The sequence below is a fragment of the Rhinatrema bivittatum genome, chromosome 11 (assembly GCF_901001135.1).
Source record: "Rhinatrema bivittatum chromosome 11, aRhiBiv1.1, whole genome shotgun sequence".
Taxonomy (NCBI): Eukaryota; Metazoa; Chordata; class Amphibia; order Gymnophiona; family Rhinatrematidae; genus Rhinatrema; species Rhinatrema bivittatum.
This window is the reverse complement of record NC_042625.1, coordinates 4,577,028-4,589,753: the sequence shown is the minus strand read 5'-3', so window position 1 is coordinate 4,589,753 and position 12,726 is coordinate 4,577,028. Positions and strand designations below refer to the sequence as shown.

The 12,726-nt window shown below is 41.9% G+C and overlaps 1 protein-coding gene across 1 annotated transcript; it reads left to right on the top strand.

Annotated features, from left to right (window-relative positions):
• The first annotated feature begins 900 nt into the window (after positions 1 to 900).
• On the top strand, positions 901 to 12,458 carry LOC115073421. The gene is made up of 3 exons (XM_029571831.1): positions 901 to 977; positions 7,805 to 7,950; positions 8,876 to 12,458. The coding sequence occupies exons 1-3, from the start codon at positions 941 to 943 to the stop codon at positions 9,353 to 9,355; spliced, it is 663 nt and encodes a 220-aa protein (XP_029427691.1). The 5' UTR covers positions 901 to 940; the 3' UTR covers positions 9,356 to 12,458.
• The last annotated feature ends 268 nt before the right edge of the window (positions 12,459 to 12,726 follow it).

Here is a 12,726-nt window from a genome sequence, read left to right as displayed (position 1 = left end):
CACGTTTGTTTGGCTTTCAAGCACCAGAATTTGAAGATCTCACCAGTTTGATTGCCCCTGATGTAACTGGATCAGATTTTGGCTAGCTGAAAACTTACCCAACTATATCAGACGTGATCTGGGGGTCTGCAGGGCAGAGGGGTATTATCTGGCTAAGTTAGCCGGATAACGCCAACTTTCAGTGTTCTTTGGCTTACATAGCCAGATAGCTTTAGGACAGCTGAAGGGTAGTCCTAAAGTTAGTTGGATAAACTTCTTTAGCTAACTTCAGCAGTACACCTATTCTGCTGAATATCTGGCTCATTTTCCCAGCTGGCCAGCAGCTGAATATAGGCTTCATACTTTTTTTGTGTGCACAGACCAGCAAATTTTCTAATGAACCATTTATGCGCATAAAACTGGTTTTCTGTGTGTAAATGGCTTGGGAAATGCAGGCACGCATTTCTTACTCATTCACCTTTCTGTGCAGTAATGAGACAGGAGGGAGTGACGTGGTTTCTAACCAGCCCGGACCAATGAAGGAAATGTAGGAGGGCTTCAGTTTCATTTTTAAGTACGTTTTTTAAGCTTCACTTCTCAATCCATTTCAGAGAAGACGGGATCAGAACACCTTGCCTGTGTCTATGGCAGTCTGCTTCATCACTTTCTGCTAGGAAAAACTGCAGACTCCTCTTCTCTGAGATGTTGACCTCTAGGAACTAATTCGAAGAATTAACCAACTATGAAAAGGCGTCATTTCCTTTTTTGGAGGCCTCGATGCAATGCTTCTTTTTTTATTAGTCTCACTAATTGTATTAACACATTTTTCCAAGAGGGTTGGGTCATCTCCTTAGCTGGTTATTGGTTACTTCACAGCATAGAAATAGGGAAGGTTCCTCATTTCTGTTATTAAAGTCAAAGCAGTGCCTCCCAGAATACAGACTCATCTGCTGCTCTTAGCATGATTGGGAATTGTAAAAGGCTTGGGCTTCTACCAGGTACAGTAAACCTTTTTTTACTCTTCCTATACAATAGCTTTCTTTGCCTTTGCTGATCTGTTTCTTAGTGTTTCAATCAAGTGACTGCGTTGGACTTTGACGGCAGTTTGTCTTTGTTGAGGGGAAGACGTTCTTGACATCTGGTGACTGTGGCACGGTCTGATTCTCCAGCTAAGAAGCATGTGATTGATATTTACTGTCTACAGCTGGAATCATTGAATCATTTCGAACAAATATAGACTGAAAGATGTTGAAATGAAAAGATTCTCAAAGGTCACTGACAGAGCATTTGAGTCCTGTTACTTTCGTAGAAGGCAATATCTTCTTGCCTACAGCAACTTAAGCATCTTCTGCTAATCATAGCACCTTAGTCCAGACACAAGCAAAAGAAAATCATCTGGGCTGGAGGAAAGCCCCCTTCACTGAAAACGAAGCAGAATATTCTAACCATCAGCAATTCAGGTTTTATGTATGACACAAATGAGAAGTATTTCTTCATAAATCATTGGTGTCTGGTTTTGCAAAATTCATGCCTGCAACTGACAATGATGACGGGTGAAACAGGAGCCACGGCTTGGGGGGCCTGCTATGACAGCTGTCCAGTCCCTAAAAAGGAACCAATTTATATTGGCTGTTAGCAATCAATTCCTAATCTCCTGAATTTAATTAAAGTATAGGTGAGCAAAGAAGTAGAAGGTAAAAGTGGAAAGCTATCCTAGCACCAGCTCTTGAGGGAGTTACTGGTCAGAAGAGGGTTTGCTGATTCACTGGCGTAATTCTAGTTTCCTTTCAGCTACCTCTGCATGATTTATACTGGAGTTTGCTTCAAACATTGCTACGAATTGTCAAAGAAGAAATCTTACAATATCTTCCCTTAGAAGGGACACTGGAAGACTGTGCCTCTGAGAACAAATGTTAACAATATTAAGGGACTTCTTATATCTTTTAGTAGTATTCTTCATAGTGGGCTATTAATTCAGCTAGATTGCAAGTTTTCTTGTAAAGTTTTAATAACTTCCATCTTCAGAATGGAGAGGGGCAAATAATCAAACTGCCTGCATTGGTGCAAACTCTACAGTAGTTTTTATCTTCAGGGTTTGTACCCAAAGCAAAACTATAATTTGATTTTTGTTGCAGATAAAGTATCTGCAGAGATTTGCACCTAATAATTTCTTTTTCTGGTCGTAACAATGCACATAGGGGCAGATTTTAAAAGCCCTGCTCGCGTAAATCCGCCCGGATTTACGCGAGCAGGGCCTTGCGCGCCTATGTTCCATAGGCCTACCGGTGCGCGCAGAGCCCCGGGACTCGCGTAAGTCCCGGGGTTTTTCGAGGGGGGCGTGTCGGGGGCGTGTTGGATCGGCGCGGCGTTTTGGGGGCGGGACGCGGTGTTTCGGGGGCGGGCCCGGGGGCGTGGCCGCACCCTCCGGAACCGCCCCCAGGTCGCGTCTCGGCGCGCTAGCGGCCCGCTGGCGCGCGGGGATTTACTTCTCCCTCCGGGAGGCGTAAATCCCCCGACAAAGGTAGGATAGGGCTAGATAGGGCCGGGGGGGGTGGGTTAGATAGAGGAAGGGAGGGGAAGGTGAGGGGAGGGCAAAAGCGAGTTTCCTCCGAGGGCGCTCCGATTTCGGAGCGGCCTTGGAGGGAACGGCGGCAGGCTGCGCGGCTTGGCGCGCGCCGGCTACACGAAATCGGCAGCCTTGCGCGCGCCGATCCAGGATTTTATCGGATACGCGCGGCTACGCGCGTATCTACTAAAATCCAGCGTACTTTTGTTTGCGCCTGATGCGCCAACAAAAGTACGCGAAGGCGCGCTTTTTGAAAATCTACCCCATAGTTTTGAAAATCTCAAACGGCCCGTTTTTTCTTACCTCACCTAACCCCACCCTCGGGGATGCCTCCAAACAATGGCCTGGATTCATCATTCATCGCAGAATAATGAATCCAGTGAAAACGGGGACGGGGAGCAAAGGGGGGGGGGGGGGGGGCCTGAGAAAGCCCGCAGCCTTCGCTGATAGCTTTCGCACCGAATAGCGCCACCATGAAAGGTGGTGCTATTCGGCGTGCTACTGTCGATGATAACGTTGGTAATGTTATCGCCGGCAGCGAAGATACCGCCGACTCCTCTCTCCCCCTGCCCCGACTCCTCCCCTCCCCCTAATTAGCATTATATCACATGCGATATGGCCTTATCGCGTGTGTTAGGGCCCTAATGCACGCGCTAAAGCTTTAGTGAATGACCCTAAATGTGAGTAAAATTACATGTGTCGTTCAATACTGTGCTTACCTGAACCCATGTTGAGCATGGGCAGTATTCAAAGAGTCCCTTCTGGCAGACGAAATGATGTTTTACATGCATAAATCTGTGTGATTACTGCCCTCAGACTGTTCAGCTAGGTGGATAAAATATCCTGTTTTTCATGAATTGAAGGGGATGCTGGAAAAAGCAGCAATGATTTTACACTGTGATCCTCTGTGGATCAAGGCAACAGGAAGCCTTAACAATAATTGAGTATTTTAACAGTTAATACTATGGTGGTAACTTAGGAAATGACAGTGAAGCAGGCTATGAAGTTATATTTGGTAACATGAGTTAAGAAAGATTTGTCAGAAACACATTTATGTCACAACAGAAGTCATAACAGCCAAGAGGGTAGTTCCCACTTTTACTATATAGAGTGTGTGTGGGAATCTCAGTTTTCTGTAACTGTGGATTTACAATTTATAGCTATACTCAAAAAATGATAATTCTAATAATTTTCTCAAGAAGCCATTCTCTGGCTAACAGTAAATCAAATAAAAGAGTTTTGTATTTATCGATTTTAAATTAACTATATTCATAGAAAATTCTCAGCTCCAACTCTAGAGCCACAGTGGTCCTGAAACCATCCTTGCTCTGGATCAAGAGCTCATGTCTTGACTGCTCTGTGTATATTTAACACAGTTGGGTTGATTTTCAACAACTTACTCAGCAACTTAGCTGGCTATCTTCCAGTGAGTTGAGTTTAGGGAAGTTTTTGTAGGTTGTGGCTAAAAATTCTCCTAAATGTATCCGATTATAATACAGCTAGCTAGATGTAAGCCAGTTATCCATGAGCAGGGACATACTTGCTTAAACTTAGCCAGTTAATGCTGAAAATGTGTGCTAGCCTGCTAAGTTCCCCTGACCAAATCATATCTCAAAAAATTCCTACATTTTGAGTGGCTAAATAAAGCCACCTAATGAAAACAAGGAACTTATGCATAGCTACTCAATGTGTATAATTTTAGATGGTTGGTTCTAGCATCCTAATTCCTAAAGTTAGGTGCTAGAACCATTTGAAAATTTACTCCAGTAAATTTTCAGGCAGAAAATACATGTAAATACAACACATTTATTTCATCCATTGACTTGTGCTGTGAATCTTCCAGTAATACATTTGATTTTAAAATCACTAACAATTGTAGGTGTAATTTATTTATTTATTTATTTTTTTGAAATTTTATATACCGACATTATTTTATTTATTTATTTATTTAAGTTTCTATACCGATATTAGTGGGGGACATCATATCGGTTTACATCAAAAAACAAAAGGTTGGAAATTACATAAAACAGGGTGGTGGGGAAGGAGAAATAGGAACTGTGAGAACGCAGAATAGGAAGTACATAGGAACATGCTACTCAGGAAGAGTGCCACAACAGTTCAAAATAAGCATAGAATTTGTGAAAACAAAGAGAACTTTATACAATGTTCATGGAGAGAAAGCAAAATGGAATAAGTTTATTTCAAAGGGTGAGTAGGGGATGTTGTTCTTGATGGGCAAGTTGAGTAGCCAAGTGGGAAGAATTAATCTTGGTAGGCGTGTGCGAATAGCCAGGTTTTTAGATTGGCTCTGAATTTGGAGCTGCAGGTCTCGAGCCTGAGGTTGGGAGGTAAAGAGTTCCAGAGGGTAGGTCCAGCAATAGATAGGGCTCGTTCCCTTGTGGAGGTGAGGTGTGCTATTTTAAGTGAGGGTACATGGAGGGTTCCATTGTTGGAGGCTCTGGTGCAAACATCATACCGGTTCACATTGTAACTAATAGGCTGAAAGTACAATCAACAGGGAGGGGAAACAGGAGGGATTAAATACATAGAGCAGAAGGCATTGAGAATTACAAGCATTAATATAAACTGTAACAGCTATTTACAAGGTCTATATATAAAGTCTTAAGTATAACAGGCTAATTACAAAAGTCTATATACAAATGGGTTCAATTTAGGTAGGGGCTGTTCATGGAGTGGAAGGGGGGTGAAAGGGGGGGAAGATTAATCTGGGTAGGCTTGTCGGAAGAGCCACGTCTTTAGTTTTTTTCTGAACTTGGCGTAGCATGGCTCAAGTCTGAGTGTGGTCGGGAGGGCGTTCCATTGTTTAGGGCCTGCAATGGAGAGTGCGCGATCCCTTGTGGCGGAGAGGTGGGCTTTTTTTAAAGGGGGTATTGAGAGGGTGCCTTTGTTGACAGATTGAATGGGTCGTTCAGAGCATATGGGACAAAAGGGTTCATCAAGCCAGTTAGAGTTGTAGGAGTAGATGGATTTGTGTACTATGGTTAACATAGAAACATAGAAACATAGAAATGACGGCAGAAGAAGACCAAACGGCCCATCCAGTCTGCCCAGCAAGCTTCACATTTTTTTCTCATACTTATCTGTTTCTCTTAGCTCTTTGGTTCTATTTCCCTTCCACCCCCACCATTAATGTAGAGAGCAGTGATGGAGCTGCAACCAAGTGAAATATCAAGCTTGATTAGTTATGGGTAGTAGGGGAAGTAGGGGAAGTAACCGCCGCAATAAGCAAGCTACACCCATGCCCATCTGCTTTACCCAGACCGTGCCATTCAGCCCTTATTGGTTGTTTTTCTTCTCCCCTGCCGTTGAAGCAGGGAGCTATGCTGGATATGCTTGTAGTATCAGTTTTTCATCTCCCCTGCCGTTGAAGCAGAGAGCCATGCTGGATATGCGTGAAGTATCATTTTTTCTTCTCCCCTGCCGTTAAAGCAGGATATGCATTGAAAGTGAAGTATCAGGCTTATTTGGTTTGGGGTAGTAACCGCCGTAACAAGCCAGCTACTCCCCGCTTTGTGAGTGCGAATCCTTTTTTCTTCTCCCCTGCTGTTGAAGCAGAGAGCTATGCTGGATATGCGTGAAGTATCAGTTTTTCTTCTCCCCTGCCGTTGAAGCAGAGAGCTATGCTGGATATGCGTGAAGTATCAGTTTTTCTTCTCCCCTGCCGTTGAAGCAGAGAGCTATGCTGGATATGCGTGAAGTATCGGTTTTTCTTCTCCCCTGCCGTTGAAGCAGAGAGCTATGCTGGATATGCATTGAAAGTGAAGTATCAGGCTTATTTGGTTAAGATTTTAAAGAGAATACAGGATGCGATGGGGAGCCAGTGGAGGTCTTTGAGTATGGGGGTGATGTGATCAGCTTTCCATGAGTTGGTGATAACCCTGGCGATTGCATTTTGGAACATTTGTAAGGGTTTTGTAGTGGAGGAGGGTAGTCCGAGGAGGAGGGCATTACAGTAGTCTAGCTTTGAGGAAAGGGTAGCTTGGATGACAGTACGGAAATCATGATAGTGGAGGAGGGGTCTGAGTTTCTTTAGAATACTGAGCTTGAAGAAACCTTCTTTGAGGATGGAGTTGATCTGTTTTTTTAGATTGAGTTGTTGATCTAGAATTACCCCAAGGTCTCTTACAGTGGGTTGGGACGTTATGGTGCTGAAAGCTGGGTCGTTGGAGATCAGGGGTTTAGGAGGTAGGTGTGGAGAGATAAGGAGCAGCTCTGTTTTGGAGGAGTTTAGAGCAAGGTGGATGTTGGTAAGGAAGTCATTTATGGTGGCAAGACATGTGTTCCAGAAAGCAAGGGCATCAGAAAGAGAGTTGTGAATGGGAATGAGGATTTGCACATCGTCTGCATAGTGGTAGAATTTGAGGCCAAGGTCTGTGAGGAGCTGACATAGTGGTGTGAGGTAAATATTGAAGAGGGTGGAGGAGAGGGAGGAGCCTTGGGGACACCTTGAGATAGGGGGTACAGTGTGGATTTGGCGTTTCCTATTTTGACGGCGAACTTTCTGTTGGATAAGTAGGATTTAAACCATAGCAGGGCTAGGCCTGAGATACCTATTTTGGTTAAACGGTTGATGAGGTGGTTGTGATTGATGGTATCAAAGGCGGCTGAGATGTCGAGGAGGGCGAGGAGGTAACAGTTGCCCTGGTCCATGCCTATGAGCAAGTGGTCCGTGAGAGAGAGCAGGAGAGTTTCAGTATTGAGGTACTTACGGAAGCCGTATTGGGCTGGATGCAGTATATTATTGTTTTCAAGATATTCTGTAAGTTGGATGTTCACAATCTTTTCCATAATCTTGGAGAGGAAGGGCAGGTTAGAGATTGGGCGGAAGTTGGCAGGGTCTTTGGGGTCTAATGCTGGTTTTTTAAGGAGGGGCTTAACAATTGCTTGTTTGAGGGCATCTGGGACAGAGCCTGAAGAGAGAGAGGAGTTTATAATGTCTGCGATGGGTTTGGAGATAGAATTTGGGATGGAGAGGAGGGATTTTGTATATATATATAATGGACTTATATTTGGCATAAAGCAATAATTGTACTCCATTGCTTGAGGTTGAACCTGCTGTTTTGAGCTCTGTTTAATGAAAAAATAGAAGGCTAGATCATAAATAGTCCTGTATCTATAACAAGGATGATTTTCACACAGTTTTGCTAGGAAAGGTTTTTGGGTTTCAGCTAGAAACAACATGTACTATTGATTCCTGACATTGCAATAAGAATCCTAATAATCAATATTCTGTTCCAGGTGTTCTTTATGGGCTGATTCTGTGCATGAAGCCAGTAACGACTAGCCCGACTCCCTGCCTTGGGTGTGGAAATCAGACGCTAATTCAAAGCAGAGACAAGGCTCAACTAATGGAAAGCCCGGCCCAGGAGCTCTTTATGGCCTATGTAAGTATTACTTATTGCTCCCATTTGCTGATCTAGTTGACTGTACGTGTGTCTCAAGATACCCAAGTTTATGAATGGTTAAAATGACTTTCAGCTCTGAAGGGAAGGTGTTGTCTAAGTCTCTTTATCAGATTAAACCATGTTGCCTGCTCTCACTAGCTGTAATCAAATTGAAACATTTGTAAATGCTACTATGAATGATACTTCTGTGAAAACAAACTGTACAAAAACATAGGAGCCAAGTGATTGCTGTATTCAAGTCAAATATCTTAGACAGCGGATGCCTCAGATCTGCTTGACTTCTTGGGTGGGGTACAGTACATGACTGCTAACATTTTTGTGTCTAGGGTATAAAGCCTATATAAGCATCTTCCAGTCAATCCTGAGAGACACATTAATTTTAATTGTCAGACATTTGGTTTTAGTTTAGTTTGACTAACAAACATCAGATAAATGCACAGAAATCAGGCAATCAAGAATTACGAGTGTCCTTTCTGTATGGTCAGTAATGTATAAATATCACAAAGAGTCTTCTGTGATATCAACCCACCATTATATAAAATACAGGAGGTTTCACTTGCAAGTATAATCCACCGCAGGATCCATACAATTGAAATCTTAATATTTTTGTAAACATGCAATATTGTATTATTGTGGTGGTTATATGATAGTATGCATTGGTGATGCAATCAGAGTTGCATGTGTTAGGTTGCATTTGCATATTTATTTACACATCACTAGTGCACATTTATCTAGGGCCTGATGTGCTTTGGCTCCCCGCCCACAATTCTATATGAGCAAAAAGCGCAGTAAATCCGGCTCTAATTGGTAGCAGAGCACAAATCAACTCTCAAGACAAAAAAGTCATACAAAAGTATTAGACTTTGCTTCAATTTCAGTCTTGTGTTTTCTCTTCCAATCTGAGGTTTTTGAACAAGATCTGCAGTCGTACGACTTCATTTGTGATGAGCCAGTCGCGTGGTTTCCTGCGAAGGGTATGAGTAAGCTGCCCAAGATGCAAATGCTGAAGGAAATCTACAGAACTCTGTTAAACCTGGGCACAGCCTTCGTTGTCATGGTGGAACAGCAGACAGCACTAAATCCAGAAAGCAGCTTGCTTGAAAAATTAAATGCTGCAGAAAGAAGCGTAAAAGGCCTTGAGTCTAACATCTTTTGTTACCTCTGTTCTAAAAAGGCTTTTTCTGACAAGATCTTCCCATCAGATATGCCAAGCACAGCAGACGTCTATGATCAAAAGCGCGAAGGGTGCAGAGTTCTGAAAAGTTACTCAGAGTTCATCAAGGAAGTTTTTGTTGGTTTAAAGAGGATCAGCATGCAAGGAAGCAAAAAACAAAGAAGCAGGAAACTTCACAAAACTGCATTGCATTCTATTTTAAGCAAATAGGCCCTACACTCCCACCTTTTAATGAGGTGTTATGCACACTGGACTGGTGCTTGCCTTGATCTGGAAAACATTCACTGCTGGGATATTTCAAAACAGGTCCTTTCTTCACTTGAATAATATGTAAAAATCTGGAGAGGCACCTGCATGTAAGCACCAAGCCACAGAATTATACCTGGTGTGCAAAGATCCAAAGGATCAAGTCAAACAGTTCCTTCTGACCTTGGAACTATTTAAGAATGAGACACCATAACAAGACGTATTTTTAATATACTATGTCACATAGACCTAGAGCCATTGCTTAAAGATAATGAATAACCATGAGATAGTGATTTTTCAAAGGATCTCATTGTAAGCAATGTTTTGACTAGAATCTGCAGAAAAAGCACAGTTCTCACATTGTTGTTAAAAAGCTTAACACGTAAACACATATGTGCAATTGCAAGCTAGTTTTGCAGTAGTGGACAGCTAAGAGGAGGCACAGTGTTTCAGTATTCCTTAATAGCATGAGAGAGAGAAGACGTTTAGGGACCAATTCAATCTGGCTTCTTTTCCCACTCTGGATCTATGGGAAAAGACCTTGATGAGCTGGGTCATTGGTGTTGGTCAGCTAGACAAAAGGAAGACCAGTGGCCCATCGAGTCCACTCTTCTATTTGCCTAAGTGCTGTTTCCTTGTAACATGATGGCCCAACTCTGCGGTGATTTTCTTCCAGGAAGCATTTTGAACTTCTCTCCTTTTCCCCATTGCAGCTGGAGTGGAAGCTGGAGGCTGCCGCTGCTCACGATCTGCTACCTTTTTTGTTTTTTTCAGAACGTTATCATTGGTCTAACTACTGACAGGATGAAAAACTGCTCTGTAATGTTTCGAGAGTGCTCGTTTATTTGTTAGTTGGTGCTTGTAGGACCTGCTGTTGCTTCCCTTTTTCCCTGAGGTTTTCCACTGGGCTTATTTGTGGTTTGGTTGCACTTATTTTATTTGCCCAATTGTCATGATCATGGTTTAAAAATATCTCTACAGCGAAACAGCACAAAGCCAGCAATGGGGGCAGAGCAGCCAAATCAGCTTTTGTGATTCACAAGGGGGGAAGCCAAGCCAAAAGTCCCAAATTGTAAGTCGCAGGTGTTATCTTTAAGAAAATCTTTTTATTTCTTTCATTTGGAGATTTGGTGCACTTTTTTAAAGATCATCAGCACTTTCCAGAATGAGATAGTAGGTCACAACTGATGATTTCACAAAATTATGTAAGTCACTGGCCCAGTTTGTACCACAGTCAGAATTTGCACTCTCTGATTATCATCCTTAAAGTCAGTTTTTGAACTCTGACTGCTAAATGAATACCAATATCATTCATTTCATATTTGTACTATAAGCTTACATACACAAAGTGCTGAGCTCCATATTCAGCCATTGGCCAGTCTGCAAAATTAGCTGGATAAGGTTTGAGGGATATTCAGTGGTGATAAGATAAGTTTATCTGACTAACTTTAGGACAGCTCTATGGCATGACCAGAGTTATCCGCCTAACCTAACTCCTCCCAGAAACACCCCCAGAATGCTCCTAAGTTGTTCAGCTAAATTTTAACCCAGATAACGAGATATCTGTCTTCAGTTTAGCCAGATAAGTGGCCAGGATAAAAGCAGGAATACATTTTTTTTTGCTTAGAGACACACAAAACTAATACACACATTCCTTTACAAGTAGTTGTTAAATAGAATGTCTGAGGTTTCAGGGCCTCGACTTCTACACCTTCAGTCCCTACATTCTTTATTACTAAAATGTGAAGGGTCATCTATCAGAAACAGCAATCAGTACTAATGTCCATGATAAGCATGATTATGAAATAATTCTCAGTATTACATGAGGTGCAGCTGAGGTCAGCAAAGAGTTCTGGGACATCAGAACGAGAGAAGCTCCTCATGCTTCTGGGATTTATTCTAATGCTTTTCTCAGAGAAATCACACTACCAGCTCTATACTATAATGAAAATAAAGAAGAAAACTGACTGGCTTATTTGTTCCTAGAGCCAGCCGATAAGCTGATATTACCTTTTCAATAAGTCACTTCCCTGACAAAGTATGCTTGGACTTTTCAGCCCACAGAAATTTATGAGATCTTCAACTTTTGAAAAATGTACTCCTGTAGGCACAGAATGTAGGTGCTATTTGGCCTGAAAATGAAGACAAGAAAAAAGGAGAAAGGCAGCTTGAAAAGTGGCAATTACAGCTGTGTACTTTAGGATCTGCATTGGAGATCAGTTATCAGCAATTCTTCCATGCTCTCTTTGTCAGTCAGGAAGCAGTATTTTTCTAGAATTGTTTCTCATCTGAACATTACACATGATTTGTTAAAAATAAGAAGGACAGGGTTCAGGAATGAAGGTCTCAGACATGCTGGAGTACTTCCCCTTCTACACATCAGCTGATGAACTCATTCAGCTCTGGATGATTCAAGGGCTAGTGACATGAGATCAGACTAAAATATTATGCACTGGTAAGCCCTTATCCAGCTGTGCTTCTCAGAAGGCAGCCGGGAGCTCACTTTAGCAGATGTCGATCTCTGGATATTAGTGAAGTCTACCTTGTGGTGTGACTTCTAGTATTTAAGAATCAAGACTTTTAATTTTTATCCTTTGCCGTTGAAGACATGGAATTGTTGATTTGCTAGTTTTCCAAAGCGAATGTTTCCTTTCAATATTGACATTGCACTTTACCTCAGGGAGCGCAGTGCTGCTACTGGAAGAGATTGTGGAGTATCCTTGAATTCACCAGGCTGGCATCCCTGATCTACAATAATTTATAGATTATTATATCTACATTTATTTATTAGACTTTATTTAACTTATTTTGTACTTTGTTATTTGAACTGTACCTCATTTTATATATATATATATATATGTATAAAAGAATGTGACTATTCTATTTTTAACTTCCATTCTTACTGTACGATAGATTTAATGGCTGCAGCCTTGGAGTTTGTGAAAGATTTGAGCAGAATTATATTTAGTTTGCAGCCCAAACTGACAACTTCTTTTTCTTGTTTTAAAAGGAAAGAACTCATCATATGTTTGACAGATTGCTTATTTTTCTTTATGAAAAAGCAAAATAAAACCATATTGCAAAACAAATAAACTTCCTATTTTCTATTTCCATTGTATTGCCAGAGGTGACACCATTTCTTTTATGAAAAGAGGGATTTAAACAACAGAACATTCATGGTAAAGACCTTTCAAGTTTTCAGGTTCTCAGCTGTCTTGGACTTCAGGGGGTGGTGGCATCAATACTGCTTCAGGTCTGAGTGGCTATTAGAGGATGAGGAACTGTGTTAGACCAATGAAGGAACAGAAAAAGAACCTCGTCCTCCTTCCAACCGA

Excerpts from the sequence above, each read along its gene's own strand:
- LOC115073421 (XM_029571831.1), top strand. The coding sequence starts at position 941 with ATGATTGGGAATTGTAAAAGGCTTGGGCTTCTACCAG. Across the intron at positions 978-7,804 it reads AAGGCTTGGGCTTCTACCAG|GTGTTCTTTATGGGCTGATT; the intron begins GTACAGTAAACC and ends ATTCTGTTCCAG. Across the intron at positions 7,951-8,875 it reads AGGAGCTCTTTATGGCCTAT|GTTTTTGAACAAGATCTGCA; the intron begins GTAAGTATTACT and ends TTCCAATCTGAG.